The 19157-nt window shown below is 38.7% G+C and overlaps 1 protein-coding gene across 2 annotated transcripts in view; it reads right to left on the bottom strand.

The window, feature by feature from the left end:
* Garem1 (GRB2 associated regulator of MAPK1 subtype 1) overlaps positions 1-19157 on the bottom strand; it is a 182274-nt gene that overhangs the window by 32463 nt on the left and 130654 nt on the right. For both annotated transcript variants that reach the window (XM_076837081.2, XM_076837082.2), the window contains exon 3: positions 7417-7547. In XM_076837081.2, coding sequence (XP_076693196.2) covers positions 7417-7547 — 131 coding nt within the window. The remainder of the gene's footprint in view (positions 1-7416; positions 7548-19157) is intronic.

The following is a 19157-nucleotide window of genomic DNA, read 5'->3' as shown; positions in this document are numbered from 1 at the left end:
AAGTCTGTAAAGCTGCCTAGTTCTGCTGAATTATTTATAGTACTTCATTATTTTATTCTTGGTCAAGTTTCTTGGTATCAAGGGGCTGAGGCTGTAGCTCAGTGGTAAAGTGCTTGCCTCGCATGTGTGAGGCACTGGGTTCAATCCTCACATAAAAATATATAAAGATACTGTGTGTTCATCTACAACTAAATAAATATTTTAAAAAAGAAGCTATTACTCAAATTCTCTAAATCTTACATGAAATTGTTTCCGATTAAAAAAGGCACATCTGGATAAATATACACAATGAACTATCATTCAGCCATTTTTTAAAAAAAGGTAATAATATCATTTACGACAACTTGAATAAGCCTGGAAGATACTATGCCGAGCGAAACAAGCCAGACACAGAAAGATAAACATTGCATGTTCTCACTCCACGTAGAAGCTAAATAACAAAACATACAGAAACAGAGAGCAGAATGGTAGTTATCAGGAATACCCCTTCACTTCATACGCCTGGGTAATGAGGTGAATGGGAAGATGTTGATCAGAAGGTAAAATGTTACAGTTAGGAGGAAAAGTATTTGAGACAATGGGTTAATTAGCCTGATTCAAGCATTCCACATTGTATGCATATATCAGAGCATCACTTTGCATTCTGCAGATACAGCAATTATAATTTGTCAATAGCCCCAAAAAGGCACCCTTAAAATCCTTCGCCCCAACTATAGTAGCACTGTTGCTTGACAATGACACCCCTGACATATAGCAGGTGCCAAATAAAGTAATTAGGAGCTGATATGCAAGTGACAAGACTGTCAGTTCGGCTCCCTACCTATACCACACAGTATGGAAATGGTACTTAAGAGGTAGGAGCCGGCAAAGGCTGCTCCACCACATTTGACTAGAATCTCACACTCCTCAGTGGGTCACTTTCCCTAGCTGAGACAATGTAAACTTGTTATTTTGCCTCTGGGGTAAAATCTCTGCTGGAACAGCTGAAAGCATGGACCAAACTGGTTAGAACTAAAATTATTGACATTAAAGCATCCAGATTAGACTATCTGGGTTCTCTGACTTGAGGGCAGTAATTTTAAGGTATGAAGCCTTGGGCTGTTGCAACGAAGACAGGGAACCTCAGATCCAATGCTAAATTGAAATTCCCCTTTCTTTCCTCTCCCTCTACAACCTTCACAGTAAGGACAGAACTGGATCAAAACTTAATTGATCAATAATTATTCTGATGGCAGAAAAATGTATGTTGGGAAAATTTCTCATGATCAGTGTGCTGGGTTTGAAAAGCTGGAGATATCTGTACTTTTTTTTTTTTTTTGGTACCAGGGATTGAACCCAGGGATGCTTAACCACTGAGCCACATCCCCAGCCTTTTTATTTTGAGACAGGGTCTCACTAGATTGCTTAAGGACTTGAAATTGTGATCCTCCTGCCTCAGCCTCCTGAGTTGCTGGGGTTACAGGCGTGCACCACTGCAACCAGCTGGCTGAAGATATCTGAAATAGTTCACCAGGTATCAGTATAATGTCTCCAAAAGGCGTATGAAGTGAATGGGGTATTCCAAAAAAAAATAACAAACAGCAGCTTCTCTGTATTAAGTTCTTAATATTAAGACACGGGCTGTAAGTATTAAATAAAGATAAGTTATAACCTGTGGTGGGAAATTATTCATAAATATGAAACAATTTAGTATGATTTTATGCTCTGAATTAGGTACTGGCAAACTTTTTCTTACAGGGCCAGACAGGCTCTGGGCCAGATGGTTTCTGTTGCAACTAATGCAGCTCTGCTGGTGGTACAAAAGCAGCCACCAACAATTCATAAACAAATGGACTTGGCTGTGTTCCAATAAGACTTTATTTACAAAAATAGGTGGCTTGTCCACATGCCATAGTTTGCTAACTCCCCTACTGGACACTTGCAAAGGACTTGAGTGCACAACTTCATTTAATTCTCACAACAACTCATTTTGCAGGTGAAGATTTGCCCTTGGTCGTGGCCAAGGCCTGAAGCTGGGAGCTGAACTCAGCTCCAAAATGCAGAGTCTGAACTACCACACAGTTTGACCGGTGACTTAAAAATGAATGGTGTGGCTGTTTAATGATTGGCGTGACTTCAGTTGGGATGGCCAACTCAGAAATGACACAACTTTTGACTTTGGAAATAAACAGAATAGAGATGGTTGATGAAAAACTAAAGAGATAAGAGAGGAAAAGTCCATTGCAGTTAAAAACAAATATTCAGGAAAGAAAAAACAAAAACCAACCAACCAAACAAACAAACAAAAAACCCACCAATATCCTCATCATGCAAACTAAAAACTGGATGAATAAAGGGAAAAAAAAAGTGACAGAAGCATGCGACTGCTGTTCTCTAAACATGGAATGCCTTTAGCTCTGCAGGAATTGGAATAAAAATGCACATAAATGATTGGCAAGAAGCTACCTGCTCACATATTGTTGAATTTTCTGGATCGTCTTGCCTCCTGTTTCCTGTTCCTATTTGGGGCTACTTTCTGCATTTGCACTTGTTTTCCCAGTGAGGGTTCTATGGCTCAGTGCTACCTGTCTCTCTACCATATACTTCATTAACACCTTGGCTAATCTGGGTAACACTCACCTGGTAGAACCTTAAATCTGATCAGCCCCAGCTCTCTGTCTACTCTGTACCTGCATCTAATCAGCTGCAGATGGCGGGGAGAAACACAGGATGGTATTGAGAAATCTCACTTGAATTTCACAGTGACAAAACTCTAAGACTACCTTATATAAAGCTCTGCTTAACTTAACCTTCCAGATCTTACAGCCAATTAATTTTTCCTCCTGTCAAGGCAACTAATGGGCACCATTTTGCTAAATTTGTCCTCAACTCACCCGGCTACTAAGCAGCATTTGACACAGTTGTTCATTTCTCCTTGAAACTTGGCTTTGGACACCGCCTGCTCCTGGCTGTCCTCCTACCTCACTGTGGCCCCTCTTTGGACCCCTAGATGCTGAGGTGTTCCAAGTTCTATTCTCAGACCTCTCTTTATCTAGTCTCTAGGTTAAGGCTTGGGGGTAGATAATTCTTTGTTGTAGGGGCCTCTTTTCTACCTTGTGGTTTGCTTAGGGCCTTCCCAACCTCTACCCACTAGATGCTAGGAATGTCTTCTACCACACAGTATGACACTTAAAATTATGTGCAGGTATTGCAAAATGTACCTTGAGAGACAAAAATCACCCCTGGTTGAGAACCTATGGTATAGATTAAACTCAACTGGATGCATGGCTTTAAGTATCTTCCCAGAGGTGACGAGTCCCAAACTCCAAGCTTAGACCTTTCTTCAAACTCTAGATCTGGATACCAAACCGTCTTCTTGGTATCTCTACTTGGAGGTAGTATTAACACATTCTATTTATCTATTGTCTGTTTACCCTATCAATCAGACTGTGTTCTCCACGTAGGCAGCCATTTGTATATTCACAATGTATTCCCAGGACCTAAAACACTGTTGGGCATATAGTAGCAGCTCAAAATATACTTGCTGGCTAAAGAATTAAACACTTTATATATTGGAATTCATTTCATGAAGTTAATCAATGATGGGGCAACCAGGCAGATAATTTTAACCCATTAAGTCTTAAGTTTTCAATTTTGTGCATATTTCAATGAAATTGACATAGGTACATTAAAGTGGGTTGTACTGTATATATAATATTATTAAAATCATTATAGTATAATACAATTATATTCTTATTATAACAAACATATATTACATACTATATTTAAGTTTTTATAGGTGTTTCACAACTGGGATGATGAGACAAAATGGGTTCAACATATCTTTAAAGACAAATTTTTGACAGGTATGGTGATACATATATGTAAACCCAGCTACTAAGGAAGCTGAGGCGGGAATATTACAAGTTTGGGGCAAGCCTGGGCAACTTAGTGAGACCTTGCCTCAAAACAGAATTTTAAAAAATAGAGATATACCTCAGTGATAGAATGCTTGCTAGCATGCGTGAGGCCCTGGGTTTAATCCCTAGTACTGGAAAAAACATTAATATTAGGTTAAAAGAAATGCTTCATTTTTAAATAAATGTGGAAATGGTACTATGTAGTAAATTCATTTAGTTAAAATTTTACTATAGTCTTGGACAAAAAAAAAATAGAACTAGAGTTCCCATTCTTTCAACATACTTGCTCTTCTCTAAATCCTTTAGATTTGATTTTAATTTGGGCATATATATGAATATAACATAAAAATATTTATTTATACTTAATTTATAATATTATACAACATTGACTTCAAATAATACTTGTGTCTTGACTGTTATCAGGCCAATTAGATATCAATTCTTAACTGCAAGTGGTTTCTTCAATGGTATATCTTATTGGTCTAAATTATATTGTGGATGGTAGAGTGTGAAGGTTTGATTTCATTTAAAAAACTGATTCCTGGTAATATCTACATCTGTGAGTAAACGGCACTGTTTTCATTTGTTCTCCTTCTCCTAGGGAAGTAATGAATCAATGTGTCATTTCTTTATCCCTCCACCCCCTTAATGTTCACAGACACTATAATCATGTTTATTTTTAATTAAAGGAGACTATGATTCCCAGTATTTACTTTTAGGCCAGGTAGCATCTAGACAACTTTTCATAGCTCTCCCCATTTTATTTATTTGCTTGGGTGTCTATTCACTAAGCTTGCAAACATTGTATATTCCTTTACACAAATTTCCTGAGGTTTCTATATCAATCATCCTTTGAAAAGAACTGAATAATGTCTTATTGATTTATGCAAGCTGGAGGTGATGGCTCTCAAAATTTTGTAAGTAAGAGACTATAAATATTTATTTTTGCATAGCATGGAACTCAACCCAAATCCAATTAGCTCTATGGATATGATAAGCTCACCTTTTATACACTTATCTTGCCTTCAACTATTAAGAGACATCTATACTACATAGACTTTAATGAATATACCCAAACATGGTATTCTATATATTTAAGACTATTAAAATTTATAAATTTAGTATTATCTTTTTTTTTTCTAATTCCATTTTTAGTTATTTGATTTGACTGTAGTATGGCTCAGAAAAGCCTTCAGAAAAAGCTAGATGAGTTTTCAAGGTCCTTTTAGCCTGAATAGTAAAAATTTTCATTCATTTTTCCTTTTGTGCATACTTCAAAAAATTTGTTCTAATTAGCTATATATGACAGTAGAATACATTTTGACAAATTGTACACAAATGGAGCACAACTTCTTTCTCTTGATGAACATGGGTAGGGTTATACTATGATCATACATGTCTAGTGTAATATGTAATAATATGTAATAATGTCCATCTCATTCCACTGTCCTTCCCATCCCCACAACCTCACCCCTCCTCTCACTCCCCTTTGCACAATCCAAAGCTAGTATTATCTTTTAAATCATCACTTTTTTAGTGCAAAATTTACAAAAAGAAAGCCTCTAGAGGCATCTTTTAAAAATACTGTACAGGAACAATATGTCACAAAACTGGAATGCTAACTTTAGTACTAGAGGAAATCTTAAAAACCATGAAAAATTTTTATGCTTGATTTTTCATCTTATTTATTTATTTATACATACATACATACATACATACATACATACATACTGGGGATTGAATCCAGGGTCTTGTGCATGTGAGGCAAGCACTTTACCAACTTAGCTATATCCCCAGCCCTCATCATTTATTATTGATGAAATATATTTTTGGTGGGGGACTAGGGATTGAACCCAGGGGCACTTTACCTTTGAGATACATCCATGGTCCTTTTTATTTTTTATGTTGAGATAGGTAGGGTCTTGCTAAGTCACTGAGGATCTCTCTAAATCGCTGAGGCCTTAAACTTGTGGTTCTACTGTCTCAGCCTCCCCAGTCACTGAGATCACAGATGTGTACCACTTTACCCAGTGCAGGTGAAATAATTTAGAAAAAAAGTTTAAAGGTATTAATATGCCTTTTAAAACATTTTTTTAATTAAGTAATTCTAAATATAAGTTTTAAGAAGAGCTTTAAATCATATGGAGACATTAATGAAACTGATTCAACTTCTTGGTGCTGGGAATATGGCCCAGTGAAAAGCACTACTAGCCCACCATGCTGAAGGCCCTTGTTCTGATCCCTAGAACTGATAAAAACCAGACAGAGGGACAAACAAAAACAGATTTAACTTCCCACGAACCAATTAATGCTGGTAAGTTTAAAAAGTACAGAAAATGTCCTCATGAACTTTGAGTGTAACTGAATGCACGTTGTCTTACATTCTGGGCCACTGAAGGAGTAAAAAAAATTATATAAATATTCTTGCATATAAATAAAATTTATTTAGTATAAGATTTTACAAACTATAAAATCTCATTCACCCTAAAAATCACACGAAAGAAAGTTGATCAGAGCGGCTCCATGTTAGAAAAAATGACTTAGCTTAGCCAATAAAATAGACAGAACCATCTCTGCAATAAGAAGTTTGCTTGGATGTCTCCACCTTTCCTGAAGAGTGTGGGCAGACTGACTCACCCACAAAGGCACTGATGCATTCTTGGGCCAAAATGCCATGCAGTCTGTTGTTCACAGAGAGCGGATTTCTAAGAAACAGAATTCTGCCCTCCTAAATCTCGAAATGTTCAGAGAATGCGACTTAATTGGACTTCCTGTGGAAATGAGGTTAAATAGGAAATCCTTTCAATGTGAGCACTTTCTAATGTGGTTGAGTATAATCGTGGGTGCTGCTGAAGAAAACACAGTAGACGTGTGGGTCATACGACTGGACCTAGTTGGTGGCAATGCTTCAAGATCAAGTCTGGTCAAAGGAGCTCACTGTAAGTGTGGAAGAGGGACTGCCTTGTCCCTTTAAGAAGGCAAAGCACATGAAGCAGAGCAAACCCTAGCTAGCACTTTTTTCTGGGTAAGATTTTCATCCATTTTCTTGGTGTATATTGCAATAGGTAGTTCACAAAGAATGGAAGGAATCGAGGCTGATCTCAGGGCAGCTTTCGAAGTCTTTTCTTTCTCCCTTAACTAAAGGTTGAGTATTCATTTCATCATATGTCTTTGCTCTGAAGAGTCGAATACCCAGCCTCACAGAAGGTCTAGTCAAACATATGTTACACATTAGGGAATAAAGTCCAAATTAAAAAAAAAAAACAAACTTTTATCTGCTTTTGCAATTTTATTTTTGAATTCATCACTTAAATTCTAACAAAAGACAATGCTAATGAAGAGAGTATGTGGTCAGGAGCCAGGTTAGCTCTGGAATTCATGCAGTTTTGGTGGCTGACACTAACCCACTGGGAGGATGGAACTCTCCCGGGAGGCAGACACGCACGTACTGTGTACATACAGACTTGAATGTTAAATTATTTTAGTGAAGATAAATATTTGGTTGTTCAAGAGCTACCTTCACGTTGAAAGTAATTTCCTCCATGACGTACACGCGTTCAGGAAATGCTTTAGCCACCTCCTCCACACTGTTGAAATATTGCACTGGCTCTTTTATGTCTCTGTCTTGTTCCAGCAGCTTGAATTGCCCTAAAACACATGATAAACAGAAGAGATGTGAGATGTTTCTGTTGGACAGCTGTCACCGTGGCGACAGCACCCTCTTTATGCCAACCTTTTTTTTTTTTTAATCAAAGATTCCTGTTCATCATTCAAAAAAGGATTCCCACGGCACAGAGGTTTTGTTAAACTAGAAACATTACATATATGATTATTATACTATATATAATATGTACATATAGATCAGCTTAAAAAAGAAAACAAAGACACAAGTTTTCTCTTTTTCTGTTTATTTTCAGAGGTCCCAAATTACCTGGAATGAATGCTTACTTGTCATTTGGTCTCAAAGTGAAAACCTATGGATATAAAAGGTTGCTTATTTTGTTAACAGTAGGTTAACTTGCCATTTAGTTATAATAATACCCACACATGTTACATTCTAAACCAAGGCACAGCAGCCTAGCAGAACTAAAATTTTGAAGTTAATATATAAAGTCGAGTAAAGCTGGGTGCAGTGGCACATGCCTGTAATCTCAGTGGCTCAGGAGGCTGAGGCAGGAGGATCACAAGTTCAAAGTCAGCCTCAGCAACTGAGTGAGACCCACGCAACTTAGTGAGACTGTGTCTCAAAATAAAAAATAAAAAGGGCTGGGATGTGGTGCGGTGGTTAAGCAACCCTGAGTTAAAATTTCAGTACCAAAACAAAAACAAAAATAAAACAAAAAAACTGGTCTGGGGATATAGGTCAGTGGTACAGCATTTGAGTATTATGCATGAAGTCCTGGGTTCAATCCCTAATACCACAAAAAGTAATAAATAGAATAAAATAATATAATGGACTCTAGCTTTCACAAAATTGAAATTCTTGGTTTCAACAATACAGGGGAAACACTCTGTATCCAAGAGCTGTTGTAATGGTGGCACTGCAGAGGCACAAGCATGAGGCAGACCCGCTGGGTTACAGGGCGAGCCCCTTCCCAACAGCTGAGTCTGGCTGGATGCACAGTAGCCAGGGCTTCACGTAGCTTCCTTCTTTTTTTTTGATTGAAATCCAAGTTAGTAAATTACTATTGTGGTGGACACGAATTGGGGAATTTGTGAAGAACTTTGAATGTATTCTTAAAAATGTCAAGGATCAATTATTTACACATTTTCAATATTAGTGGATAGCGCTGCTACATTTTAGGGGAATTGTTTTTCAGTTTAAAATAAAAGACCATTTGTAATCAAGACTAGGACACCATTTTCGGTGGTTATTTTCTGAATCTCTTTCTGATATAACACTTGAGAAACTTGAAAGGAATCAAAAGCTATCACCAGGCACTCTCAGCAGATTCCGTGGGACATGAGGCAGAAACAGAAAAACTCTTGATTTATACCCTCAACACATTGCTTAGTGTCTATTCTAGATGCTGAAGATCTATCAATAAAAAGAACAGACAAAAATTTGTGAAATTCTGGAGGTTACATTCTAGTAGGAGGTAGAGAATATAATAAATGTCTGAGGATGTGAGAAGAAGTACAGGAAAAAAGGCAGTGTGGGGGGCAGGCCAGAGCAGGTAATACTGAATAGGTGACCCTGGAGACAGGTGAGAAAGTGTTATGCTCAGTCGCGGAGGTAGAGTTCTCGGAATTCTAAACACAGGCAATAGCTTGTGAAAGACCCTTAGGTAGTTGGGTACTTGCTTGCCATCCTGCCAGCACGGCTGGAGCAGGCTATAAGCAGCGGGTAGTAGAGGGAAGAGAAAGAACTTCAACGTAGAGGAGAAGTGATCTGACAGTTGAAGACCACTCTGGTTGCCATGTCGGAAGATGTTGAAGTGTGCGGTGTAGAGTTAGAGGCTCCTACAATAATTCAGGAAGGGGACGAAAGAGATTCGGGAACAGCAAGAAAGTGTTAGGAACCTGACCTGGGCTACTGAAGGGACAGAACTGTGATGAGATGGAGCAGATTGTGGGGGACAGAAGGAATACCAGGTAAGTCTTGGACAGGTAAGTCTGGGATATGTATTGGGCATATAACACAATACAAATGAAGATACCCAAAGCTCTTAATTGGACATATCAATGTGGAGGTCAGGAGAGAATCTGACTGGGAATAAACCTGGGAGTTATCAGCACATAGATGCTATTTCAAGTCATGACACTTTATTGATAATGAACCATAGTCTTAGGTGCAGACAGAGAAAAGGTTTAAGGTCTAAGTCCCAGGACACTGAGAACGAATGGCCAAGCGAGTGAGAGGCAAAATAATAAGGGGCACATCCTGGAATAGGCGATGGAGAGCTTCAAGGGGAGGATTGTGAATGTTGCCAATGGAAGTGAGATGATGGTTGAAAGCCAGGGGATTTAACTGGGGACTTGGACAGGAGCAGTAAAACCACTGGGCCAAACACTGAACTGGATGCAGGAAAGATCCAGACGGAGAAACTGGGAGACATAAGAATGGACAGCAGATGATGTCTGCAGAGTACTGCTGAACAGGGGAGAGGAGGCATGGAGGTGCAGGAAGGAGGTGTAGTGGGGTTTGGAAATGTATGTTTTCCTAAATATAATGGGAGAAGCAATAGAGTCACTGGAGGTGGATGGAAATGACCAACAGAGAGGGGCAAGCTGACTTTGGGGGTTACTAGAGCCCCCGGTGTTGAGTAGGCAGAGAGGACACATCTGACACCAGAGTGGAGGGGCTGCCTTCAGACCAGAGTGCAGGCAGCTTATCCCCAGCTACAATGGGGCAGCAGCAGTGGGAACTGGTGGAAGCTCCCTGTTATTGCTTCAATTTTTCCAGCTAGAGCTAAAGCTCAGTGATAGTGAATAACATATGATGTACCTGCTGGGCAGCATTAAGTTCCCAATTGAAGTTTGTGGGCATGAATTAAAAGTGAAACCAGAAAGTACAACCATGCTTTTCTCCAGTCAAATTCAGAGGGAAAGTCAGTAGAGGTGGTTTCTGCTAGTGTGAGAAGAGAGGGAGGACAAAAGAATAAAGTTGTGTGCAAGGGAGTGATTTTGCTGCCTGTCCATGGGCCTTGAACTGAGTAAAGAGGGACGCAAGATCCTGAGTGATAAGAAGAGAGACAGTGAAAAAGGTAGTGGGATCAATGGATCGGGGGCTTTGATGAAGTCGATTTTTTTGGCTTTGGAGGCAGTTATCTCAGCAGTCACAGAGCAGAGTGGCCTACTTAAAAATCATTACGTAAAAGCTACAGACAACATCAAGAAATACTTTTCAGGGTCAACCCTACCAAAGAATAGAGTAGGTAAGCACTTTGAAAATATCTCCCACGATGATCCTTCAGCATGGCAATGGGGTGGACCCAGGGCAAAAGCGATCGTCAGCTGGAGTTTAAAATTTACAAGTGCACTTGGTTGGAATCTCCAGAACCATCTGACAGAGACACTGGATGTTTGCCAACATTTCCAATTATCTGTAATTGTGATTTATATTTTCTAATTTGTTGGATGAATAAGAAAGAAATTATAGATTTGGAACCCGAACACAAATCAGGCTATCATTAAACCAGGCATGGTTTTGTAAAAAACTGCAACTGATATCATTTTTTTCCCAAGAGTACGAAAGTTTATTTTAAATTTGTGATCAATATTTCAGAAAACATGTACTAAGATGGTGGAATCTATATGTACATTACTCATTAGGTTGGCAGATGCTTAATCTCTTGAGTTTCATATATTTTCTAGTAGTCATATTAAAAAAAAGAAGAAAAATTAACTTTCATAATACATTTCATTTAAGCCAATACATCTAAATTTAATATGAACATCAAGAGATTATTTTACACTCTTCAAAAAATTTTGTCTTAAATCCAGTGTATAATTTTTAATCTCTTGACATAATAGAATGTTTCTTCTCATGAAATAAGAAGGTTGAGAACTCTTAATTGATGTAACTCCTTCTCTTTTCTTCCAACTTGAACTCTTGTTCTTTAAGCCTTCTTTAATTATTTTTCTATTGCATCTACAGTTTTGTGTGATACATCTCAAATTTATTTTGGCTAAATGAGACCAGATGAATAATCACATTTGGTGTGGCCATGATGTCAATGTTCAGTTCTATAGACTCACCTATGTTTGTCACCTTGTTGGACATGAAGCCCAGAATCACATATTTGGCAGCATTTATAAGAAAAAAAAAAAAAGCAACAGCCAAATGTGACCAAATATAATAACTTTTAACATTCGAACATGTTGTACATGAAAAAGTAGGTTCTTTTCATTCAGTAGTTTTTTTCAAATTGTCATGGAAGATTTTATTTGTGTGCATGTTTTAGCATATTTTGACCATTCTCTTGTGATATGTTTAGTTTCCTAAAATGAATTAGTTACTTTACATTTCTTGTGTCCCACAAATGTCTTTAAAAATCTCAAATAGCTAAGACCTATCAAATGTCTTTTTAATGTGGCAGGGTCGCAGTACACACATGACTTCCTACTGCAGGGGTTGGCAAATATGTTCTGTAAATATTTTAGGCTTCGTAGGCGAAATGGTCTCTGGCCAGGTTGCACAAAAGCAGCCACAGACAACACAAACGGCCAGAGTGGTTGGATTCCAGGCAAACTTTATTTACTGAAACAGGCGGCAGGTCAGATGTGGCCCTTAGGCCACAGTTAGCTGATCTCTGACCTGTTGAATGGAGTGGAAAGTACAGATCAGGGGAGTGGCAAAATAAGACAGGAGAGTGAAATAACCAGTCCTTTCATTCCACATGACTAAAGCGTCACACCAAGGCCTCTTGTGAGGTACCTGGAAGCAGATCCCAAGCTGCCCATGTTTATCTTAGAATTGCAGTTTCCCCTTTCAATAGGTGTCAAGAATCAACACGTATAAGCTCTAGAAGTGGACTTGTATTAGGAGAATAATGTGCATAACCACACGAATGCCTGCATTTTCTCATGGTGCTTTACGAGACTCAATTTCTATGAGCTTTACTTATCTTCTTTTATTAAAAAAAAAAAAAAAGTGACATTCTCTGATGAGTCAACTCTGCATCCTCTGGGAAAGATACTGGGCTCTGCTATTACTGCATTCCCTGTGACTGCTGTGGCCTGGAAATGGGAACTTGCTGGAGTCCAACCTTGGAGACTTGGATGAGTTAAGAGCCGGTGCCCTGCCAAAAGTGAAATCAATTGACATAACACATATTCCCACCACCCCCCTCATGGAGGAACTAATTTTTTAACAGACCATTTCATGAATAACAGAGTCTTTTGTGCCACCAAATAAAAACATTTGGAGGTTGTGGAAACATCTGTTCTGAGATGTCATTGTCAAACTCTGTTCTTGGAGGGGGGGGAAGCTGCATTGTCTTTCAACAGCTTTGATGATTCCATGAAACGTCTCTGTTGTGAGGGCTGGTCCATCTGCAGAGTCTGAAATTCCCAGGAATCAATCCAACATCAATGACAAGCTCACTGACTACAGTTTAAATAAATTTAAAGGAATATCTAGAGGGCAAAGACGGAGGCTATATTTCAGGAGTTATTTCTCAAACTGCATTTCATAATTAATATGCTGAGAAATAAGTGTCACCTAGAAAATATCCATTTTTTTGCATGTTTTATCATGATAGTCTGTGAATTACCTCACAATGGATAACACATTAAGCACAGCCAAGAGGCCCCAAATCTTCCCTTGAGCATCTAAGTTTCCAGCACTTGTACAATACTGAGATACCACACTATAATACATTCTCCTTTACTTACAGAGAAAGGTCACTTGTCAGAAATGAAAAGTGGAAATGAATTTTGCTAATTCAGAAGAGAGAGCCACAAGGTTGAGATGCCTAGAAATGAGAGGGAGAGTGCAGAGGTAGTGGAGTTCAGGTCAGTCAAGTTTGCTACTGGCTGGGAAGTTATGCTCAATGGTCACTGGGAATTCACTCTGTGGCTCTGGCAAGGACAGGGCTCTCCATGATCTATGCTCCTCTGGTCCTCATCAGTGTTGGCAATAAGCAGGGCCTGTGGTAAATCTTCTTTTATGGCCATGGTCTTACTGTTTTCCATCCCTTCAGCACAGTGGTATACTTTATGTAAATAAATAAATAAATAAGTAATGAAAGCCCAGGCCTATGGAATCCCTCTGTGGGCCCGTGACTCAAATAAACAATCCTCTAGTGAAGTCTCCCTCATTGCTGGTAATAGGAAATGCTGCAAAAACCAGCCCCAAATGGTTAAACAGAAAAGAAGGCAAGAACAACACAAATGGCGCCAGAACACCAAAGCAAGCAAAAAATGGCTAAAGTGAGCAAAAGCGTAAGCAAAGGAAGACCCAGAATGTTGGCAATGTCACTGAGGGGTGGGCATATGTCTGCCACTCAGTGTGGTATACCTTCAGTGTGGTATCACGTTGGCACAGAGTAGGTGCTTACTAAATAGCGGATGAGTGATCAAACCTTATTTAGATGGCTCCAAGTTAGTTATGCAAATGAAATGCATGTTAAATGGCTCAAATATCTGAGCCTAAAACCACTTGGCTATCTCCAAATGTGAAGAAACGAGCAATTCTCAAGTGACAGAAACAAACTGGTTGTTGTTTTTCAAGGAAAAAAAAAATCCAGGCAATAATTTGTACTTATAATCAAGATCCACATCCAAAATACTCTTTTATGTCTTTATCTTTAGTATGTGTACAGGCTAGAGTCTCTATAGACCTTGAGTCAAAGTAGAACTGCCAGGCAGAAGGTATGCCCCTTGTTACTGTGAACAGCAACAACCAATTTGCTGCCTTTACAAAGTTTATGCAAGTGTCCTCTCCCACCAACAGAGTATGAAGACTCATTTACTTAAACCCTTCAGTGACTGCTACTTAGCTTTCTTTGAGTAATGTTAAGAGTTTGATCAATACCTGTAATTAACAAAAAATTCAAATAGACTATACAGGGTAGATGGTGAACCTCTTTCCCAATTGAATTCTCCAATCTCACTAGATAGTCACTACCATTCTCTTGTATCTCTCTCCAAAGGCATATCCAATGATGTATCTACACATATCATGCCACCCTTTACAAAACAACAGGAGTGTTTTGTACCGTTATTTCATCAATGTGTAAAAATCTGTTCATCCTAATTACCACACTGAGTGGCAGACATGGGCCCACCCCTCATCCTTATTAAGGGCTGCATAATCTTCCATCCCATGCACATACCATAACTAATTTAACCAGTTCTCTATTGATGGACATTCAGATTTATTTCAATTTTCTGCAGTCACGGTGATGTTGAAGTTAATATTCTTGCACTGAAGGCTTTCTGTACTTAATCCAAGTACACTGGTGGGAAAATGCCTAAATAAGGCTGGGCCACAGGGTAAGTGCATTTTTACTCTTTTTTTTTTTTTTTTTTTTTAAATATTTATTTCTTTTAGTTCTACACAATGCCTTTATTTTTATTTATTTATTTTTATGTGGTGCTGAGGATTGAACCCAGGGCCTCGCATGCACCAGGCAAGCGCTCTACCGCTGAGCCACAACCCCAGTCCCACATTTTTACTCTTGATACACACTGTCAAGCTAAGTACAAGGCTGTGCCCACTTACACTCCCACTGACAGTACATTTCCTCATGCCTTTCCTAATAGTTCATGGTCAAGCATTTTTAAAAAATTATCACTGTCAGTATGATAGGCAAAACACAGTATCCATTGGGATTTAACTACACTTTTCTTATCATACAGGAGGATGCGATTATTTTTATAAGTGGTTTCTATTCATATTCTGTGAATTTTCTGTTCATTTTGCCAACCTTGGAAATTTGTGCTAATCTTAAACACAGCTTTAAAAATAAAAAATGCAAATGTGAAATACTATGACATGACATTTCCTATTCTAAAATCTGATTCCCTATAGCTCTTTGAGGCAGTTCCTAAATTTATAATTTTGGGAAGAGGGACCGGAGAAAAGAAACAGAGTTGGGGAGGAACACATCCCCAACAAAAGAAACCAATCTCAGGACAAAAGCTCAAAACATCACTGTAGAGAACAGGAATTAAAGCCAAGTTACAGAAAGAAATCATCAACCCCAAACTAATGACCTTCATCATAAATAAGCTTTGCACTGTGGCAATATTATAGTCAGTGAGGTTTAGCTGAGGCACGATTATTACTAAAAAAATAATCTGTGGGTATCTCTGTTGAATTCTGTATCTGAGATTGTACAAAACAAGTGGTCACTCCACCACTCTCCGTGGTGAAACTCTACCCTTGAACTTGAACCAGAGATCCGTGGATTCAATGCTGAATAAACTACTCCATGCCCTGCAAAAAGGGTTTCCCTACTTTTTGAAAACAGGAAAACTGCGTTTTTCATTGCATCTAATTGATTATTGTTTCCTCAGAATTATGTGAAATTTTCTGGGGCCAATTTATCATAAACATGGTGGAACCTGAGAAGGTCTTCGATTTGAACAGGGTTGCCACCATGTCATAATGGAAATCTCGGGGGCATCTTCATCTTTCTTTTTCTATATTCATTTCTCCCCAAGTCTTTCCCTTTCTTTCCTTGAAATCTCTTTGCCCTAAGCACTCACTGTAACTGTCCTGGTTTTGCTCTCTGTCATTCTGTAATGATATAACCGCTTCAGATTTTAAGCCCATTTCCATTCCTGCCCTTCCATGATCACATTATTCACCTTAAAATACAATCTAAAACATATCCTTCTCTCTCAAGAACCCTAGTTTCCCCACAAACACTTGTTGAATAAATGAATAAACAAACAACATAATAGCCCTTTAATCTCTCACCACCAAGCCAGGCTCCTCTGCCTGGGCTTTCTAAGTCCCTCCATGATCTGGCTCCACTCAGCTTCTGCAAACATTTCTCCACCATCTGTGTACTAACTGCTCATTCTCTCCTCCCTGCTTTTGCTCATGCTATTTCCTCAGTCTCTATAAAACTGTGGATCCTTTTGTGACATTCTAAGTTCTGTGATGACCAGCTTTCTCTTATTCTACTTCTTCTCTAACCCCTTCAGCTCTCTTTAATCTTGGCTTCAAGGATCACCAAGCTGACAACACCATACTAACCAGCCAGATCGTTCCAGAACTCAACAATGGCCTACCCAATACACATTTCCAGTGGCTCTCCCACAGAGATCTCAAAATTGGCATATGCAACACTAAACTCATCTTTTCACTTTTTGCATCAAACAGACACCATGTCAGAAACCTGGGTGGGCGAATGAAGGGAGGGAAAGGGAGAGGGAAGGGAAATTGCATGGAAACGGAAGGAAAACCACATCGTTATACGAATCACATATATGAGGTTGTGACGGGAAAGGGGGGGGGAGGGAGAGAATGGAACAACAACAGATGGGGTAGAGAGGGAAGATGGGAGGGGAGAGGAGGGGGGATTGTAGGGGATAGGAAAGACAGCAGAATACAACAGTCACTAATATGGCATTATGTAAACATGGTGAATGTATAACTGATGTGATTCTGCAATTTGTATTTGGGGTAAAAATGGAAAAGCATAACTCACATGAATCAAATGTATGAAAGAGGAAAAAAAAAAAAAAAAAAAGAAACCTGGGTGGTCATCGTTACCTCTTTATCTCTCAATCTAACAATTTCAACTCCATTTTCTTTACTATATCAATCAATTTCTTTCTGTCTCCATTTGTACCATATATTCCCAACCATACCATTTCTCACTTCGGCTAGTTTTCTTCTCCAGGGAACCACCCCTATACCACTGCTTAAAATATACAATTTAAACCATATTTCAAATTAGGATAACCTGCACAGTATTTATTCACAATGGGACTATTGGTAATGGTGTGGATGAGCTACAGGTGAACCACAGTGATAACCTGGAGATTGTACTGGGGGAGAAGATGTCACCACCACTGAACCAAAGGGGCAAGAAGAGAAACTCATTACTGGAAGGACAGAGTTGTGTAAATACCATGGCTGTGAAAAGGGGAGATGCAGCTAGCTCTGGGCAATCTATCAGGGGAGGAAGTACAAAATCTGACTTCACTCTCTTCCTGCCTATCACCTGCTGGGGTTATCTATTCACTGGTAGAACCTAACTGGGAATCAATTAGTATGAGAGCTTATTCATTTAGTCCTACAGGTTACCCTCTAGGGCAGGGCAGGGTAGAGGTAGAAAAGAATGGATACAGAAGAGAGGTGGTATGTGCAAAGTCTGTACAGAGTCCCTTCAATATCTGGCTCTCAATTTCCTCTTATCATGACAAAACCCACCTAGATTCATGTATGGTAGACTATGGCTCTTCTCATACTGGACCATCTGGATTACCTCTCCTCTATTCCCAAGTTTGGCCAATCTATTTATCTTCCAAATTCAATTCATTTATCATCTACTGTATTAAAAAAAAAATCTTAACCTGGGATATAACTGACCATATTCCCTTTAGTGAACACATTATCTATCTATAGATTTTTTTCCAAGCATGTAAAATACTTCATTGTCTTTATTTGTTTACATGTCTATCTTTGTAAACTAAACAGAAAACTCTAAGCAGGGTGTGTGTCTTTTACTTCTCAGTTCCCAACTTTGGGCGAGAGATATAGATGGTACTTAATAAGCAACAGATGAATGAAGGAATGAATTTAAGCATTAGGTCAAGTCCAGAGTCATGTATGAAGTATTCCCTAACAACCTCAGCCTGTTTTATAGTTATTACCAGAGTTTAATATTTAATTACTCCCTGCTTGTTTCACCTGTTTTGTATTTTCTTAGTCCACAGTGCCCTGACAAGAATCAAGTCTTCTGCCTCCCTGAGAGCAGTTTAAACCTATAATAAGAAACTTAATAAATGCTGTGTTTAAAGTGTTGGCATTTGGAGCAGGAGAACCATATGTGTGTGTGAGTGAGAGTGTGTGTGTGTGTGTGAGAGTGTGTGTGTGTGTGCGTGTGTGTTTACATATATATATATTTAAGTCTCAAACTCAAAATGCTTATGGGACCAGAGAAGTCATAGATTGGTAAAACCGATAAACAGGTAGAGATGGCGACCTCCTAAATTTTATCATCTCTGATTCCCAGAAGCACATTTTATACAAATGCATGCAATTTTTAATATTTGTCTCAAGTAAAAAAACATCTCACTTAGCCCAAGGACTATTATTCATTTGTGAAAGACAGGGCACAGATGTAGTTTGATCAAGGGCTTACCATATCACCCATCTCAGTGATAATGTTGATATAGAAATGTTCAAGATTTAGGTGGGAAAACTAGGTTCCTGGAATACTTCATTTTCCCTTAATCTGAAACGACGAACCTGAAGTGGAAGAACTCTGTTTCTTGCTTTTAGTGTAAGCATTATGATCAAGTTCATTTACAACTTACACTTTTGACAGTGTTCTGCTCCGGCATAACCTTCTACTTCCAAGGCCTGCAAACGTATTAAAAACGTGGTAACAATCCACTATTATGCATTCATTATACTGGACCAATAAAAAATTAAAAATAAAAACAAGGCAACAAAGGATGGTAGATCCTGAATGATTGAAGGCCAAAATGTGTCCAGTGCTAGTGCTGACAAAGATTTAGAATCATAGACCAAACAACCAGCTTCTTAAGAGACTGCCACATCTGGAAAGACAAAACAGAAAACATGGAGCCTGACTCTCTGGACTAGAGTCATCTCAGGACGATTCT

This window comes from Callospermophilus lateralis, chromosome 17, assembly GCF_048772815.1.
Source record: "Callospermophilus lateralis isolate mCalLat2 chromosome 17, mCalLat2.hap1, whole genome shotgun sequence".
Classification (NCBI taxonomy): Eukaryota; Metazoa; Chordata; class Mammalia; order Rodentia; family Sciuridae; genus Callospermophilus; species Callospermophilus lateralis.
This window is presented reverse-complemented; position numbering and strand designations above follow the sequence as displayed.